Below are 18,253 nucleotides of genomic sequence, written 5' to 3'. Positions count from 1 at the left end.
TAGAATTTCTCAAAGATTGGATCTTGCTTATTATTTGTCATGTGAAACAAAGACTTAATTGAAAGTATTGCCACATGTGAAAACATGTACATATCTTTGTCCTGAAAGGGAGCTACATGATTAAATCCCTGTTATTCTAAAAATGTAAAATTAAATGGCCTAACTCTGCTGTAACTTTCTTTCACTTCAAGTTTTAACCCAGACACTGGAAATGAGGGAGAACTTTCAAAAGCAACTACAGGAGATCATGTCTGCAACATCGATAGTGAAACCACAAGCACAAAGAGGATCGTTGTCAAGGAATGGTTTCGACAGTTCCCCTACCACACCGGATGGCACACGATCTGTGCGTAATGGTCGTAGTAGAGTCTTGGAAGCTCTAAGGTATCATGCTGCATGTAAATGTGTCTTACTTTGTCTTGCTTTCTTTTACTTGACTTTGACACTCTTACAAAAATTTGGACAGCAAAAACTAAGTAAGTCTAATAAGTAGGGCTGTCAGTTAATGGCAGTTAACTCATGCGATTAACTCAAAAAATTAATTGTGATTAATCGCAGTTTTAATAGCACTGTTAAACAGTAGAATACTAATTGAAATTTATTGAATGTTTTGGATATTTTTCTACATTTTCAAATATATTGATTTCAATTACAACACAATACAAAGTGTACAGTGCTCACTTTATATTTATTACAAATATTTGCACTGTAAAAATGATAAATAAAAGAAGTATTATTTTTCAGTTCGCCTCTTACAAGTACCTTAGTGCAGTCTCTTTATCATGAAAGCCAGGGCTTTGGAGCTGTGTTCCAACTCCAGGCAAAAACCTGCAGCTCCACTGCTCCAGAGCTGCTCCATGCTCCAGCTCCAGGCTCCGCTCCAAAGCCCTGATGAAAGCGCAACTTACAAATGTAGATTTATATTTATTTTTTTTTGGTTACATAACCACTCAAAAGCAAAACAATATAAAACTTTAGAGCCTACAAGTCCACTCAGTTCTTCTACTTGTTCAGTCAATTGCTACAAGAAACAAGTTTTTGTTTACATTTTCAAGAGATGCCCGCTTCGTATTTACAGTGTCACCTGAAAATGAGAACAGACGTTTGCATGGCACTTTGGTAGCTGGCATTGCAAGGTATTTATGTGCCAGATATGCTAAACATTCGTATGCTCCTTCATGCTTCAGCCACCACTCCAGAGGACATGCTTCCATACTGATAATGCTTGTTTTTAAAAAAAAAAAAAAAAAAAAGTGTTAATTAAATTTGTGACTGAACTCCGTGGGGGAGAATTGTATGTCTCCTGCTCTATTCTACCTGAATTCTGCCATATATGTCATGTTATAGCAGTCTCGGATGATGACCCAGCATGTTGTTCATTTTAAGAATACTTTCACTGCAGATTTGAGAAAACGTAAAGAAGGTACCAATGTGAGATTTCTAAAGATAGATACAGCACTCAACCCAAGATTTAAGAATCTGCAGTGCCTTCCAAAATGTGATCGGGATGGGATGTGCAACATGCTTTCAGAAGTCTTAAAAGAGCAGCACTCCGATGCAGAAACTACAGAACCCAAACCACCAAAAATTAAAATCAACCTTCTGCTGGTGGCATCTGACTCAAATGATTCAAATGAACATGCATTTCTCTGCACTGCTTTGGATCATTATTGAGCAGAACCATTCATCAGCATGGATGCATATCCTCTGTAATGGGGGGTTGAAGCATGAAGGGACGTTTGAATCTTTACCACATCTGGCACGTAAATATCTTGCAATGCTGACTACAGTAGTGCTATGCAAACACCTATGCTCACTTTCAGGCGAATTTGTGAACAAGAAGCAGGCAGCATTATCTCCTGCAAATGTAAACAAACTTGTTTGTCTGAGCGATTGGCTGAACGAGAAATAGGACTGACTGGACTTGTAGGCTCTAAAGTTTTGCATTGTTTTATTTTTCAATGCAGTTACTTTTTGTACATAATTCTACATTTGTAAGTTCAACTTTCATGAAAAAGAGATTGCACTACAATACTTGTATTAAGTGAATTGAAAAATACTATATATTTTATTTTTACAGTGCAAATATTTATAACAAAAAATATAAAGTGAGCACTGTACACTTTGTATTCTGTGTTGTAACTGAAATCAATATATTTGAAAATGTGGAAAACATCCAAAAATATTTATATAAATAGTATTCTATTATTGTTTAACAGAATGATTAATTGCAATTAATTTTTTTAATTGCTTGACAGCCCTACTAATAACCTTTCAAATATCAATTGCTGTACAGTAGCTATAAATACACTGTTTCATTATGCATTTATACACTTGCAAATGTGAAGAATACTTCCGACTATGAGGCTTTCATGTATTACACTTGCATTTTGCCACTAATGTAATTAAGTCTGTCTTGTTGCAGTTTAAAATCCATCCCTGATCTGTGGGAATGTAGAAAATATAGCTAAAACCTCCAGTCAAAAAATGAAAACATTGTAAATTCACCATGGGCGAGATTGCTTTCCAGATCTATCAGTAGTTTCTAAAAAGAACCTAGACTATAGGGCATGTATTTTCTGATGTATTGAGAAGTACTTGATGGCTAAACCAGACGATGGGAATTAATGATGAAGAGCCTGATTCCTGGTAAATATTGGAAGTTAATTTCCAATATTTACCACCTAAGAAGCAAGATTGCTCTCTTTAACTTTCAAATGTACACCAAGACTATAAGGACAGTAAAGTATGGGATATGCTGATCATGGAGCACCTTAGTAGCATGATACATGCTAAAAATGACCAGTATTGTTCACAGTCACCTTTTTGTAGCTGTGCTGACTGATACCCAGGTAGTCAAACTGCCTGACTTATCGATTTTATATTGAAGTTTATTCTTTCCTGACTGTGCTATCCAGTAATAAAGACTGTATGGCAGAGTCTTGCTAAAGCGCGCGTCGCTAGAGTGTGGATTCACATATAGTGCGGCCGTGGCGATGGATCCCAAATTTAAATATTTAAACTTTATGTGGATTTTGGTTTTTGTTCCTTAGGCAGTCACGGCAAGCAGTGATGGACATAAACACAGAGCCATCACAAAATGAGCAGATTGTCTGGGATGACCCCACTGCAAGAGAGGAGAGAGCAAAGCTCGTCAGCAACTTACAGTGGCCCAATAGTCCTTCACAGTACTCTGAACAAATTCACACTGATGTAAATAACATGAATGATTCCCCTTTAAGAGACTCCTTTGTTGATAGAGAAGTTGCTGAATTAGGTAAGGAGAGAAATACATGTTTGAGCTGGAGTGTAGGTAGGATTTTTTATTATGATTATAGTGGCATTCTGGAAACAAAAAAAACCAACACTATGACATGGATCTTTTTGAGCTTTAGTGTGTTGTGATCTCTCTAAGTGACCCGAACTTTTTTTCCCCTTTTAATAATGAGGCTCAGGATGAGTCACAGACCATTCTTAGTCTTGTTTTTCAAAGGTAAATAATTTTTTTTCGTCTTTTTTTTAACTCTGCTCTTCCTCCAGAAAAACCCTATGCACCTTTTTGACAGCAGTAAGCAGTATGGAGGCAGCCCTTGCCTAAAATAGGCTTTTTTTGTTTTAGGTCCCAATTCTGGAACCCTTATTCATGTTGAATAGTACAGGCAGTCGTCGACTTTACGATATTCGCGTTATGACAAACAGCATTTATGGCGCCTCTACATCGACACCTTGATTCAACTTACGACTATAGGTTTCGAGTTTAAGATGTGTACTTGCTAAAGCAAATAACTACTCTGAGCCCACTTGGACCTCTTAATGTGCTTAACTGTTGTAAAATCCTAGCTTTTTAATAGCAGCTGAAGAAGATCCACCATGCTGGGTAAGAATGGAGGTGTAGGAGAAGGATCACCAATGCCCAGGAGCCCTGTAAAAATCTGGCAGCAAGTCTGCTGGGGAGATCAGTGGACCAGGATGCAGTCAAGTTATTATTCTTATCTTTCTTGGTGTCTTTACAAATGCAGTTGATTACATGCCCAGCCTAGCTATTTCCTTCTATCCCTGCAAGCCTTTTTATCCTGCTGTTAGGAGTGGAGAAGAAGCATAGCTGAGTCATCTACTCTGTTTCCCCTTCTTTCCACTCCATCTACTTAAGAAGCAGTGAATATTCTCTGAATGGGTGGACTAGGAGATGCTTCCTGGTTTCTACTCTCCTCTTGATGGCAGATAAAAAAGAGCTGGGTAAGAGGAGAATAGAAGCTAGCAGATGGGTAGCCATCAGATGGCTCTGCAAGAAGAGATCAGTAGTGATGTTTATCATTCACGTAATGCTTTAGATGTTCAAAGTGCTATGGAAACATTAATCTTCAAATAACCTGTGACACACAAATATTACTGCTGTTTTTTACGAATTGAGAAACTGGAAAAGAAGTGAACTGATTTGCCTTTTGAGTCATTGACAGGGCTGAGATTAGAAATCAGAAGTTCCTGACTCCTCAGTCCTGTGCTCATTGTCAGACCATGCATGAATACTTCACATGCTGTTATGCTGACTTCCACAAACATTGTTCTCCTTTTGCTTCCTGTAGCTTGGGGTGTGGAAAAGGGGCATTCTTGACACCTCCCATCCCCTTACAGCTTTTCTGTTTCAAGCAGCCTACCTGGAGGATGGTTTCTTTGGCCCAGTCTTACATGAGAAAGTTGTAGTGATTTAATGAAATTGGTTTATAAACTAATCTACTTAAATCAGTGCAGCCCCCTTCTGTGGCCAGTTTGAGTGCTTCATGTCAAGTTAGCTTAAGGAATCAATTGGGAATAGAGAAACCTCAAGATAGTCAAAAGCATGAGGCTTGTAACAGCTTAACTGCTGCCTTGTGATTAAAGGATATAAATTTTAAGACAGGAAGTAAGCAATTGATTCTGAAAATGCAGAATAAATGTGATGGCATTTGTTTCTTGTTCATTTGGGATTAATACTTTTTTCAGTGTTATCAAAGTTACAATACAGTCAAACTAAATCAAGCAATAATGAATTATTATCCACAGCTGTTCATGATTCAGGGGACACAGGTGTGGTGGAGGTTCCAAAGCATCCAATAAATAGTGATCCAGAAACCCCAGTAAAAGATGATCAAGTGATCCCCACACCGCAAGCTCCCAGCATTGCCTTCCCGCTGGCTAACCCTCCTGTGGCTCCACAGCCCAAAGAAAAGGTTTGTTATAGCAGCATACTTGTTTTTAAAGGATCATACTTGCACTGTGAAGAAATGACCCAGTGTTTTATTAAAATGCACTTAATATTTGAAGCTGACAGTAAATGTATTAATCAGTTTTACAGTTTTTAAAGTGGATAATTTCTGTGCAGTGTACTTTTAGTTCCAAATTTTTCATTTTTCCCAAGAGACTCTGAACAAGTCATAGAAATGTGGGAGTGGAAGAGACCTCAAGAGATGATCTAGTCCATCCCCCTGTGCTGAGGCAGGACCATGTAAACTTAAACCATCCCTGACACATGATTGTCCAACCTGTTCTTAAAAACTTAGTGATGGGAATTCCACAATCTCCCTTGTAAGCCTATTCTGGAATTTTACCCTTATAGTTAGAAAGTTTTTCCTAATAGCTAACCTAAATCTTCCTTGCTGCAGATTGAGCCCGTTACTTTTTATCTGATCTTTAGCAGACATGGAGAACAGTTGAACCACTGTTCTCTTCATAATAGCCCGTTAATATATTTAAGAATTGTTATCAGGTCTCCCCTCAGTCTTCTTTTCTTTGTACTAAACGTGGCAGTTTTTTTAACCTTTCCCCGTAGATCATGTTTTCTAAACCTTTTATCCTTTTTGTTCTCTAGCTTAGCAGTCACTGACTGGTCAATTGCAATTAACTGGTCAATCCTAGAGGATCTCCCAGTTGATCACAATCTCTGGCAGCACAATGGGGCTGCTGCTAAGACAGGCTCCCTGCCTGCCCTGGCCCCACGCCACTCCTGGAAGTGGCCAATGCAGCCGGAGGCAGGGGGATGGAGTCTCCCTCCGTGCGCTGCTCCTGCCTGCAGGCACCACACCTGCAGCTCCCATTGGCCAGGAATGGGGAGCTGTAGCCAATGGGAGCTGCAGGAGCAGTGCTTGTAGAGAGGGGGAGTGCATGGAGCCATGTGTCGCCTGCCTCCCCGCCTCTCCAGTGGCCACAGAGGCACATTGGCCCCTTCCAGGAGCGGCGTGGAGCCAGGGTAGGCAGGGAACCTCCCTTAGCAGCAGCCACGCTACACCACCAACCATGAGCTGCCAGAGGTAAGTGCAGCCTGGCGGGAGGCCCACCCCAGCCCTGAGCCCCCGCCCTGAGCCAGCATCCCATACTCCCTCCTGCATCTCAAGCCTCAGCCCTGACCCTTTTCCCAGAGCCAGTGCCCCCAGCCTCCAGCCCTGACCCCCCTCCTGCACCCAAACTCCTTCCCAGAGCTTCCATCCCTCACCCCTCCTGCACCTCAATCCTCTGCCCCAGGATCAGCCGACATCCCCCTCCCACACTGCAAACTCCTCGGCTCCAGCCTAGAGCCCAAACACCAACCACCAACCCCAGCCCAGTGAAAGTGAGTGAGGCTGGGGGAGAGCGAGTGAGTGGGGTGGGGGTCTGGGGAAGAGTCGGGGCCTCAAGGTAGATCCTGCATTACCCTTAGATTCAAAAAGTGAACTTGGTTGTAAAAAGGTTGGAGACTGCTGCACTAGAGGATATTACTTTCAAAATGAAAAACATCATTTAATCCACTTGTGTTAATTAAATAAATTTTTGTAGGCGGGGTGGAGTCAGGGTTGGAGGTTCTGTAATTACATAATCTCTTTAATTACATAATAATGGGGACAAGTTCTTTTTGATTAATCACTTGAGTAGTATGTTACATTAATACTTAAAAATAATCGTCAATGCTGAAAATCTGTAGCAAATTCACAAAGGGTTTGGAAAATTAGTCTAGCCTTTAGTTCACTAGTCCTTTGTATAATTTTGTTGCTTGATCTTTTCAACAGGCATGTGTGTTCAGTGGCATATTTCCTCACACTAGTAAATAAGCTTTGTTTGCAATGTGTAACTCTTTTCTCTTATCCAGGCTTGCCAGTCCTACAGTGGGTTTCCCCTCTACTTTTCACTTTTAAGGCAAGATCAGACCTGTCAGTCATCAGGCAGTGGCTTAGTTTTTCCCTTTTGGAAAACTCAGTTTGATCTTTCTGGCAGCAGCTGCAGGCACTTCCAGACCTCCTCCTTGCAAACTACAGAGCACAGAGGAAAAACTATTAAATTACCAAGTTGATGTCAGGTTTTTCTTCACTGTGTTCCTTCTACAGCCTGCTGTGGACATCGCCCCATGTTGAGCAGAAGCCCAAGGAGAAAAGGTGCCTGTTATGCTCATCTCCCCTATAACCTTGCTAGGCAGGAGCAATTTGCATTGTTTTGTTCTCAGGAGCAGCCTCTGCCGTTTTGCTCCAGATTTTAAACCTCAGCACTAACCCCCTAATATGGACCGGTAGCAACAGCTCCTTCAGTTTTGTCATGTGCACTCACTAGCACAGTGCAGATTGTGGCATGGGAGAAGAGGAATGATCCTGCTTTGGCGCCCTGCAACCAGGTGACCCTAGATTGGTACACAAATGAACAGGTACTTTTGGTGCTGAGGGATTCCAGCAGCAGGGATATGGTATTTAATAGATCTCTGGAGATAGTGTTCACATCATTCTGCACAAAACCTAAGGTGTGCATACAAATCAATTTAAAAACAACCTGGTGAGAATATCATTGGGTTGTTTCTATAGTACCCGGCAGTAAAGGCAAAAAAGTAGCATATGAAAAGTGAAGGAGCACAACTTGACAGGAAAGATCAAAGCCCATCGGAAAAAGGCTGTATCAGTTTCCTGGATTGAAAAATCCATCTGTGAAGAGGTCTGGAAGGAAGCACCCTGGACATGCTATAAGGTAGACATATAGGCTTCATTGGATGCTACCTTTGGCAGCGGGGTATTACATGCTGTGGTAGTCTTGACAATTTTTGTTAACACATTTTTGACTTATAAATAATTACTTGAAGCCCTCTGGGATTTTGCTTGCTGATAGAATCCCACTGTAGGAATAGAAAGCTTGGATAAGAGAGATAGGGAGGTATATTTGATTTACCAGTGCATCCAGTTTGCCATTCCATCAATTAGAATGAAAACGTTCTTTTCATGACAGATTATTAAACTGTGCCCTGTTGATGGGAACCAGGAGAAGTTAAGTGTTAGGTTGACTTTGAATATTGGAATACTATCTATTCTTCAACTTTGGATGCAGTCTGCTTAACTGGAAGCCAAACTCTTGTCTAGTGACTGACGGGTCTGGTTCCTGCCTTCTCAAACCTCACAACAGATAGAAAACCAAATGTAGGAAAACCTTGAATACTTGAGAGAGAAAGTTGAGTATCGAATTTATCTTTCTATGCAACTCTCCCTATAACTTTTGTCATATTCCAGGCTATTACAGTAGATGAGAAGGTTGATGAAGAACCAGAAAAACAGTGCAAATTCCAGCTGTCTTCACTTAATCCTCAAGAGCGAATCGATTACTGCCATCTGATTGAGGAACTAGGTAGCCAGATGTTCGTAGAACTTTTAAAGTTTGTTTGTTTGGGGCTGAAAGGAGGCCTTGGTTAATGCCTTGCTAATATTAACCTACGGTTTCAAACCCATAGCTTTCAAGACACTTTGGCTAAGTCTTCACTGGCAAAGAAGGGTAAGGTGTGTTTACCACTGGGGATGATGATAATGTGTTAGCTATCACATTGTAAAAACACAGTGGAGACAAGGCACTTGAGTTTTACTGTGTAATAAACTAGGTGAGATCAAGCCCAGGTAGGGGTGTATTGCTGATCTCCAGTACTTTACAAAAACTTGAAGTGCCTCATTTTCCCTGTTTTTTTTTTTTTTAACCTCAGAATAGCTCATGCACCTTAGTTACCCTGAGGTAAAAAGTAAATCTTTTTTAGCACTAAAACAAGGCCTTGTGATTCTATCACTGTTTTCGTTATTTGAAGTTATCATAGACTCATAGACTTTAAGGTCAGAAGGGACCTTCGTGATCATCTAGTCTGACCTCTGGCACATTGCAGGCCACGGAATCTCACCCACTCTTGAGATAGACCCTAACCTGGCTGAGTTACTGAAGTCCTCAAATCATGATTTAAAGACTTTAAGTTGCAAACAATTCACCATTTACACTACTTTTGACCTGCAAGTGACCCATCACCCATGATGCAGAGGAAGGCGAAACCTCCCAGGGGCTTAGCCACTCTGACGTAGGGGGAAATTCCTTCCAGACCCCAAATATGGCGATCAATTAGACCCTGAGCATGTGGTCAAAACCAACCAGGCGGATACCTGAAAAAGAATTCTCTGTAGTAACTCAGAGCCCTCTCTACCTAGTATCTCGTCTCCAGCAGTTGGGGATTTTTGCTACTGGCAGTCACTGATGGGCCGCATGCCATCGTAGGTCATCCCATCATACCATTCCCTACGTAAACTTATCAAGCTCAGTCTTGAAGTCATATAGGTTTTTTGCCCCCACTGCTTCCCTTGGAAGTCTTCCAGAACTTCACTCCTCTCTGATGGTTAGAAACCTTTGTCTTATTTCAAGCCTAAACTTGTTGATGGTGAGTTTGTTCTTGTGTCCACATTGCTGCTTAACTTACCACCAGCTACTGGGATTTGCTGTGTGGGATTCTTCTGCAGAAGATTCCCTCCTTTTGCTGAGGGGCCTGCCTGCTCTCCACTGGTGTTTCTCCCTTTCTTCTTAGTTCCCAAGGCTTTTTCCTGCCACTCGTGCCTCAAGCTTGCCGATGCCAAAGTAGCTATGCCTGTGTTACAGTGGCACTGCCTTGTAACAGATCTAGCTCCCCCTTTGCCTTCTGTACATGAGGTTATATCAATAAATGGCAAGGCTTTCTGCCTAGATTCTAGTGTGCATAGCATTGCAGTTTAAGTATGGATTATAAAATAGTTCCTCATTTATTCAATTGACGTTTCTGTGGTACTTTAAATAACACATTGAATCACATTCATTCCCATGTTTCAAGGTGGACTGGTGCTTGAGAAGCAGTGCTTTGATCCAAGTTGTACACACATCATTGTGGGACATCCTCTTCGAAATGAGAAATACTTGGCCTCGATGGCTGCTGGAAAGTGGGTGCTTCATCGTTCCTACCTGGAGGCCTGCAGAGCAGCTGGCTGCTTTGTACAGGTTCATAACTCTATTAGTGATATATCAGTGTTGCATCTCCTTTGCTGTTTTAATTTTAGTAATAAAATGCTTTTAAAGTCTCCACTACAGCTAATGGCAGAAACTTAAGAACAAAATTCTCAAGGGACAAGTGACTTTCAGTGCCCAGTTCTTGGCATATTAAAGAGACCTGACTTTCAGAAATTGCTCAGCACTCAACCTCCCTCTGAAAATCAGTCCCTTTCCAGGTGTCTGAGGTTGGTCCTCCCAACAGCTGAGGCACCTATAATCACTAGTCACTTGTGATAATTTAGGGTGAAGTGCCTTAGGTAAATTATGATAAGTGCAATTGAAAATAATGTGATGGATCCTGTTATGCCAGGAATTAAATTCTGATCCTATAGTTTATAAGCATAACAGTCTAAATAACCAAATTCCTCCCCGTCTTTCATTTCAGTTTTGTATTTTCTTTTTTATATGCAGTTGAATCTATAATTAGTGATACTCTAAAATACCTTTGGTATCTTCAGTCGTGCTCTGATACCACTTAATTATTGTTATTTATTACAGTATGTCACCACTTTAATATAGTCTGGGTACTCCATGGGAGACCAGTCTCCATTTCATAGTTCTCGGCGGTCTAGCAGCTCTATTGACTGGGCTGACTTACAAAGTTTTATTTTCTGTTTTTGTTTTTTTTAATCTGTATGAGTAAAAATAAATCACTTGTATTGTTCAGGAAGAAATCTTATTAAATTCAGAGAGAGAGAGAAGGGGATCGTGAGTAAGTGATGGTCACTTTCACTCTTTGTTGCTTAGTGGTTACATTCCATTGTCTCTAACCACAAGAGGGACCATAGTTGCCTGAAGATAATTTAGGGTAATGAAAAGACTGAGTTTATTTAAAATCTAACTGAGAGGCTCTGTACACATAGGAAAAATATAAAAATGTTTAACCAAGATCCACTATATTTAAGTTTAATAACTACTACTGTGCTTTCTGTCAGGTAAAATTGATGTGCAAAGCTAGTGCATTCTTGTTGTTTTAATTTTTTAATTTCTTGCTGTTGATGCGGCTATAATTGTTCTAGGAGGAAGATTATGAATGGGGAAGTAACTCCATACTCAGTGTTTTGTCTGGAATCAATGTAAACCAAAAGAAGCTAGCACTTGCAGCCATGAGATGGAGGAAAAAAATCCATAAAAAGAGACAGGAAACTGGCATCACTGAGGTATTTGGAAACATATGAAGTGTAACTTCTTGATGTTGGGAGGGAGCTGCTATAATGGGATACGTTCCAAGAAACCCAGAGTCTCTCTGCCAAGAGAGGGTTACTTGCTTTGTTCTCGTAAAAACAAAGCATCCTAGCTGGATCCATACTAATGTAATCAATCTATTTCCCAAAAGCTTTTATTGTCAGCGTTGAACATTATTAGCATTGAAGATTAATTAATGGTCTTTGTCCCTTCTTGGCACTGGTGACTGCAATAACTCCCATTGCTAACTAGCATGCAAACTGGAAATCCTAATACTTAAATAACTGCTTCATTGTTTTTTAACATTACTAAATCATTAAATTGGTCTTTACTCTCTAGCACAGAGGTCGACAACCTTTCAGATGTGAATACATTTTAACATTTTTAGAAGGTCTCTTTCTATAAGTCTATAATATATAACTAAACTATTGTTATATGTCAAGTAAATAAGGCTTTTAAAATGTTTAAGAAGCTTCATGTAAAACTAAATTAAAATACAGAGCCCCCCGGAGCAGTGGCCAGGACCCTGGCAGTGAGTGCCACTGAAAATCAGCTTGCGTGCTGCAGGTTGCCTACCCCTGCTCTAGTATTATGATTCTGATCCACTCTGACACCTATGTTTCCCATCGTGCAGTTGTCTTAGGGTAAAATTTTCATAGGTACCTAAGTGACTTAGGAGCTTAAGGATCTCCATTGACTTTCAAGGAGACTTCGTCTCAAGTGTCTAAATTACTCTTAAAAATAGGACTTACGCTCCTAAGTAACTAGGCACCTTTAAATTTTTACCCTTAGAAATCAAAACACACAAGTCACACCAGTAAAGGACTGAGAATTGCATCTTGTAAAATAAAGGTGCATGACCACAGAAGCTATTGGTTAAGGGGTGCTTAGTAGCATCTTGCCTGGGGCATTAAGACTGTGCTTGATTTGCATATATATTTACATTGACATTTTAAATAAAAGTGAATGCACATGACCCTAATATTTTGTTGTACTCCAAGCCTTCCTGAAACACACTAGAATATACTTGATCTGAGAGTTCATCTGCAGTTAATCAGCTTTGTTGTTTCATCCTACAGTTAACTAGGAGTGGGTAGCAAGGTGAAATGTATGATCCTGTGGGCTGGAATTTTGCCCCTGGCTTGCATGTTGTACATCTCTGCTGCTGTTAAAAAAAAAAAAAAAACAACAAAACCTCTGGATGGTGTGTAGGCGATAAATCTTGCCTTGCAGAATGTTCTTGAGTGGGGTATAATTAGCTCTTAGGTTTTTCATAGAACCCAGTTCTTTTTTAAAACTGGATCTTTTTATGTAGGGGGCATTTAGTGGCTGGAAAGTGATTTTGAATGTTGACCAAACCAAGGAAGCAGGATTCAAACGTCTTCTTCAATCAGGAGGAGCAAAGGTATGTGACTTTTTTTTAAAAAAAAAATCCATTCAATAAATTACTATAGATCATTTTTATAGACACTGGTGTTTTGTTTTGTTGTCGTTCATGTCACAGTAATACCAAGAGGCCCTGTTGTGCTAGGCACTGTCAATGCAAGTAGGAAGAGGCAATCCTTGACCCAAATTGCTTATTATCTAAATAGACAAGACAGACAAAGGAAGTTGTGATGCTCCCCTTTACAGATGGGGAACTGAGGCACAGAAAGAGTCAGTAACTTTCCCAAGGTCTCACAGGAAGTCTGTGGCAGTGATGGGATTTGAACCTAGAGCTTCTGGGTCCCAGTCTATTGCTCTAACAAGGTGATCGTCCTTCCTCTCGCTGGAATGTAAATTATTTTGTAGAATGAGGCTATACTTGGTACCCAGTTTTCTGATGACATACTGTTTAATGTGATGGAGATTAGTGAATACATAATCTGTAAAGCATGTACACTCAATTGCCAAGAGCAGTAAACACAAAAATAAAAAGTACTTTCTATTGTGTTTTAAATTTGTAGGTGCTGCCAGGTCATTCTCTGCTTCTCTATAAAGAGGCTACTCACCTTTTTGCTGACTTTAGTAAACTGAAACCAGATGATGCCAGAGTTAATGTACTGGAGGCTGCTGCCCAAGGAGTGAACTGCTTGAAACCAGAATACATTGCTGATTATCTCATACAGGTGTGACTATCTCATACATATTAAGGGCATTATGTACCATTTGTTTGCTTTGAAGAAATCAAATATATGTAAATCATGCTTATTAAAGTACACTGCTTCACCCATTGATTCATTGAATGAAAACTGTTTATGTAAGTAGGGCGGAGAGCTACCTGGCATTTGCTTGTAATGAAACACAGACTTTGATATTGATAGTCCAATTTAGCTGGTTGCCCATAATTCTGATCATAAGATCTAATGTTAATATTCTTGTGCTGAGTTTCCAATTCTGGCCACTAAAGAATGACAGAGGTTTGTTTGTGTTGGAACTGGATATATAATATTGTTTTAGTTAGATGGTTTTTAGAATACACTAAATTATGTGTGTGTGACCTTGAGATTTACATGGGATGCATTTTGCATCAGGATTCTGATAAATTTTTGATAATTCCATGCCATACCAGAAAAGTTTTAAAAACTTTAATGGGCAATTATCTCAATGTGTCAGAATCAGGATATGTTTAATAACTGCTTCATACAGTGTTCCAGAATGATAACCTTTTTTAATTTTAGTTGGTTGCTAAAGGCGTGTCATGTAGAATAATTTTTCTAATACTGTCTAGCTAAACAAATAGATTTGATTAAAACTCTTTTTTCTTTCGAAGGAGCTTCCTCCTCCCATGGAGTGTTACTGTCTGCCAGAAGCTGTTTCTTATCTTCAAAATAGCAAAGAACTGGGAATTGGATTATCTCAGAAGAGAAAAGCACCTGGAGAAACAAGCAAAGTCAAAAGATCCAGAATACACTGAGGGGATTCTCCATTTTTAGTTCTTGTATTTTAAATTCCTATTTATAAATATTTTTCCACTCTCAATGCTGAAAAAATTAAGAGCTTTTTTTATTGAATTTTGAATGTAATGTACTTAAAAGTTCCCTTGTTTAGTTTGCTGTAATATTAGTTGGAAAGATTGCTTTATTCTGTTAGTGGCACCTAATGACACCATCCACACTTGTACAAGAAAATATTTTGTCTACTTAATATTCTGATCACTGAGGCTTTCAGTTCACATAAGAACATCAGCCTATAATAAAAACTAAGAATATTTTGGGTCCTTTCTTTACTTTGAAGTAAAGATAGTATTATCAGTTACTAAGAATGCTGCAGAGTTTGCCACAGGATGGTAGAATCATATATGCATGAGCTTCTCCACCAATCTGTACTTATTTTTGGAAAGGTAAGGGAAGCAGCAGATGTGTGAAAGGAAAGATAACATTTTCAAATTCTGTGTGCACTCACGCTTCACGATGACTTTATAATAAAACACTTAACATTGCTATGCAATCTTTAATTATTGCAACAAACCTGTGTGGTAGATAAATAATACCTTCTCTCTAGTGTTGCAGTGAGCATAGGATCAGAAATCAGGCCGATAGACGGCACTATTTCTACAGTAGGTGCAATTTCTACTGTCACCCACGTCATCCCTCTGACTCTTCATTGTTGTAAACTCACATTTAGCCAAGTCTGTTCTATTGCACATCGTGGTCTAATATATTTAATCTTTTTGTGCAGTCTTATTAGTGAGATGCTGCACTACAGTCTTGCATGGCTGTGATAAAACTTGCATTTAAGAATATGAATAGTTGAAACCTGGCTGAAAATGTTAAAATAGGTCTATACATTAATCATCAAAGCTTAGCAGAGGAAGTGATAAGTACTTACACATTCGAGAAGTATAATGGAATTGCTGATGGTGGTAACAGAGAAAATTATCAGCTGTTGCCATATGTTAGCATTAAAGGCTCTACAACTCGGAAATTATTAGTGATGCTGGTGTTAGTGCAGCCACCTCATCCTGCTGTTTACACAAAAAAGTTGAGATGGAATTTTTAAGGTGAGCACTGGATTCATCATTCAGTACTTATTTAGGGAATTGACTCATCAAAAGAAAACATATGCCCTGAAATTTGGAATGGTACACAAAATTAAATATGCTAATTCCCCCTAGTGTCTTGGCTTTTTAAGACAAATGAGATGTGGACTTTCCCTGAAGAGCTGACAGTAGCAGGGCCTGCTTCTGATGGTTTACTCACATTTACAATCAAGCTCTAAGTTAAGAGGCTGAGCAAAGAGACAAATGAGAGACTTCATGGAAAGGACACTTTAGCTGTGCTGCTTGAGTGGAGTAAGTGGGGGAATGAGAGATGAGGTAAGTGAGAACTTAATTAGACTGGTCCTTGGGGGAAAGAATGATGCAGAAGGCAGTGAAAATACTGGAAGAGCTGAACATGACTACAGTCAGAGCAACAAACCCCACAGCTACTATTAAAAATGTGGATGCAAAAGTTGAGAGACCAGAGTGAGGAGGAATTTACAATAATTAGGATGGACGAGGGCCTGAATGACACTTTTAGTGGTGGGAACAGACAAGAATGGATGGAGTCTGGAAATGTAGAGGAAAAACCAGGGTTTAGTGGCAACAGCAATGTGAGGGAGGAATTAAAAAAACGAAACCAAGATTGTGTGCTGATTGAATAGGGTGGTAATGGAGAGGAGGGAATAGGTCCGGGGGGTAGGGGGGACTGAGTTCAGTTTTTATCTGAGTTCAGTTGCCCGCCAGACTCCAGCATGGACGTTCCAGATGCAAATGTATTTCTGACTTCCCTGTGTAAGGTGCTGGAATGGCAATGGACAATATTACCTGGAGATAACATGTACCAGGAGAATAGGAGAGGGCCAGTGAAAACTCTAAGGCATGTTGACAGGAAGAAATTCTAAAGGAACTGTCAGAAAGGTGAGATAAGAGAAGCAAGTGCTGTGAGATCTGAACTGCATTTTGTGCTCTTAAATGGTGCTGGTCTAAGCAGCTGAAGTGCTACCTGTTGACAGAAATAGGGCACCAACGAGTCTTAGATCTGGAGCAAAGACCTCTAGTTGAAAGTCTCATTTCAGTTTTTTGCTTGATCTCAAATACCAACAATAGCGTCAATTGTAATGGTGTTGGATACAGGTACTGGTCTGACTGGCACTGCAGTCACTAACTTATTTTACATACCCTCCCATGCCCACCTATGAAATGATTACCAGGGCAGATTTGAACCAGTAACTAGTTCCAGCAGTCATGGGTTAAGAGGGAATGTCCTGTCAGGGATCAGTAATTGGTTAAAAGACAGGAAACAAAGGGTAGGAATAAACAGTCCATTTTCAGAATGGAGAGAGATAAATAGTGGGGTTCTCCCAAGGGTCTGTATTAAGACCAATGCTGTTCAACATACTCATAAATGATCCAGAAAGGGATAAACAGTGAGATGGCAAAGTTTTCAGATGATACAAAATTACTTAAGACAGTTCAGTCGAAAGCAGACTGCGAAGAGTTACAAAGGGATCTCACAAAACTTGGTGACTGGGCAACAAAATAGCAGATGACTTTCAATGTTACTAAATGCAAAGTAATGCACATTGGAAAACATAATCCCAACTACATATACAAAATGATAGGAGTCTAAATTAGTTGTTACTGCTCAAAAAAAAACAAAAAAAAAACTGGTATCATTGTGAATAGTTCTCTGAAAACATTTGCTCAATGGGCAGTGGCAGTCAAAAACGCTAACAAGGTTAGGTATAGTTATTAAGGCAGTAAATATATTGTCACTATATAAATCTATGGTACACCCACACCTTGAATACTGTATACATTTCTAGTCCTGCCCCCTCAGACAAGATAATTAGAAATGGAAAGAGTAAAGAGAAGGGCAACAAAGGTGATCAGAGCTATGGAACAGCTTCCACATGAGAAATTTGAAAAGACAGACTACTCAGCTTGGAAAAGAGGGGGATATGCTTGAGGTCTATAAAATCATGAGTGGTATAGAGAGAGTGAATTAAGGAAGTGTTATTTATCTTTTCACATAATACAAGAACCAGAGGGCCTCTCAATGAAATTAACAAGTAGCAGGTGTAAAACGAACTAAAGGAAGTACTTCACACAATGCACAGTCAACCTGTGGAACACAGGGGATGTTGTGAAGACTAGAACTATAATGGTTCAAAAAAGAATTAGATAAGTTCATGGGTAGGTCCTTCAGTAGCTCTTAGTCAAGATGGTCAGGGATGCAACCCCATGCTCTGGTTGTCCGTAAACCTCAGACTGCCAGATACCGTGACTAAACAAGGAGATGTTCTGGTCATTCCCTTGTGAAGTATCTGGCATGGGCCACTATCAGAAGGTAGGATACTGGGCTAGAATGACCACTGATCTGATGTGGTCTGGCTATTCTTAGGGTTTAAAGCTTCCATATTGCAATAGCAATTCTACTTTCCCACAATGCAATTTTAGAATTACAGGAATGTAATATCTAAGGTACTTACATGAACTCCAACAAGAGATTATCTGAGTGCCCAGAAGCTTCAAGGTAGTTATTCTCACAACACCCTTAGGAGATAGTACTTCCTTCTTATCCCCATTTTAGAAATAGGAAACTGAGGCACAGAGAGATTGACCTGTTCAAGTCACACAGGATGTCTATGGTAGAGCAGGAACTTAAACCCAGGTCTTCCAACTCACAGGCTTGTGCCCTAACCACTTACTCACAATAATACTGCACACTTTTGAAGTAGAGTTTTAAAATGTAATAAAACAGAAAAATCACTTAAGTGACTGAAATCTAATCCTCTGCTT

At 39.8% G+C, this 18,253-nt stretch overlaps 1 protein-coding gene across 5 annotated transcripts in view; it reads left to right on the top strand.

Annotated features, from left to right (window-relative positions):
• The window catches only part of TOPBP1 (DNA topoisomerase II binding protein 1), a 51,733-nt gene extending 37,056 nt beyond the window's left edge, over positions 1–14,677 (top strand). For 4 of the 5 annotated variants that reach the window (XM_075062513.1, XM_032787000.2, XM_032786999.2 and 1 more), the window contains 9 exons: positions 192–384; positions 3,054–3,277; positions 5,041–5,207; positions 8,490–8,604; positions 10,088–10,251; positions 11,322–11,462; positions 12,803–12,892; positions 13,434–13,595; positions 14,240–14,677. In XM_075062513.1, the coding sequence (XP_074918614.1) occupies positions 192–384; positions 3,054–3,277; positions 5,041–5,207; positions 8,490–8,604; positions 10,088–10,251; positions 11,322–11,462; positions 12,803–12,892; positions 13,434–13,595; positions 14,240–14,383 (1,400 nt within the window). In that variant the 3' untranslated portion in view covers positions 14,384–14,677. Of the gene's footprint in view, positions 1–191; positions 385–3,053; positions 3,278–5,040; positions 5,208–7,331; positions 7,380–8,489; positions 8,605–10,087; positions 10,252–11,321; positions 11,463–12,802; positions 12,893–13,433; positions 13,596–14,239 lie in introns of those variants that run through there. The other variant, XM_075062514.1, reaches the window with a different exon arrangement.
• The last annotated feature ends 3,576 nt before the right edge of the window (positions 14,678–18,253 follow it).

The sequence above is a fragment of the Chelonoidis abingdonii genome, chromosome 2 (assembly GCF_003597395.2).
Source record: "Chelonoidis abingdonii isolate Lonesome George chromosome 2, CheloAbing_2.0, whole genome shotgun sequence".
In the NCBI taxonomy this organism is placed as follows: domain Eukaryota; kingdom Metazoa; phylum Chordata; order Testudines; family Testudinidae; genus Chelonoidis; species Chelonoidis abingdonii.
The sequence above is the reverse complement of the archived record's forward strand: the minus strand, read 5'-3'. Positions and strand labels throughout refer to the sequence as shown.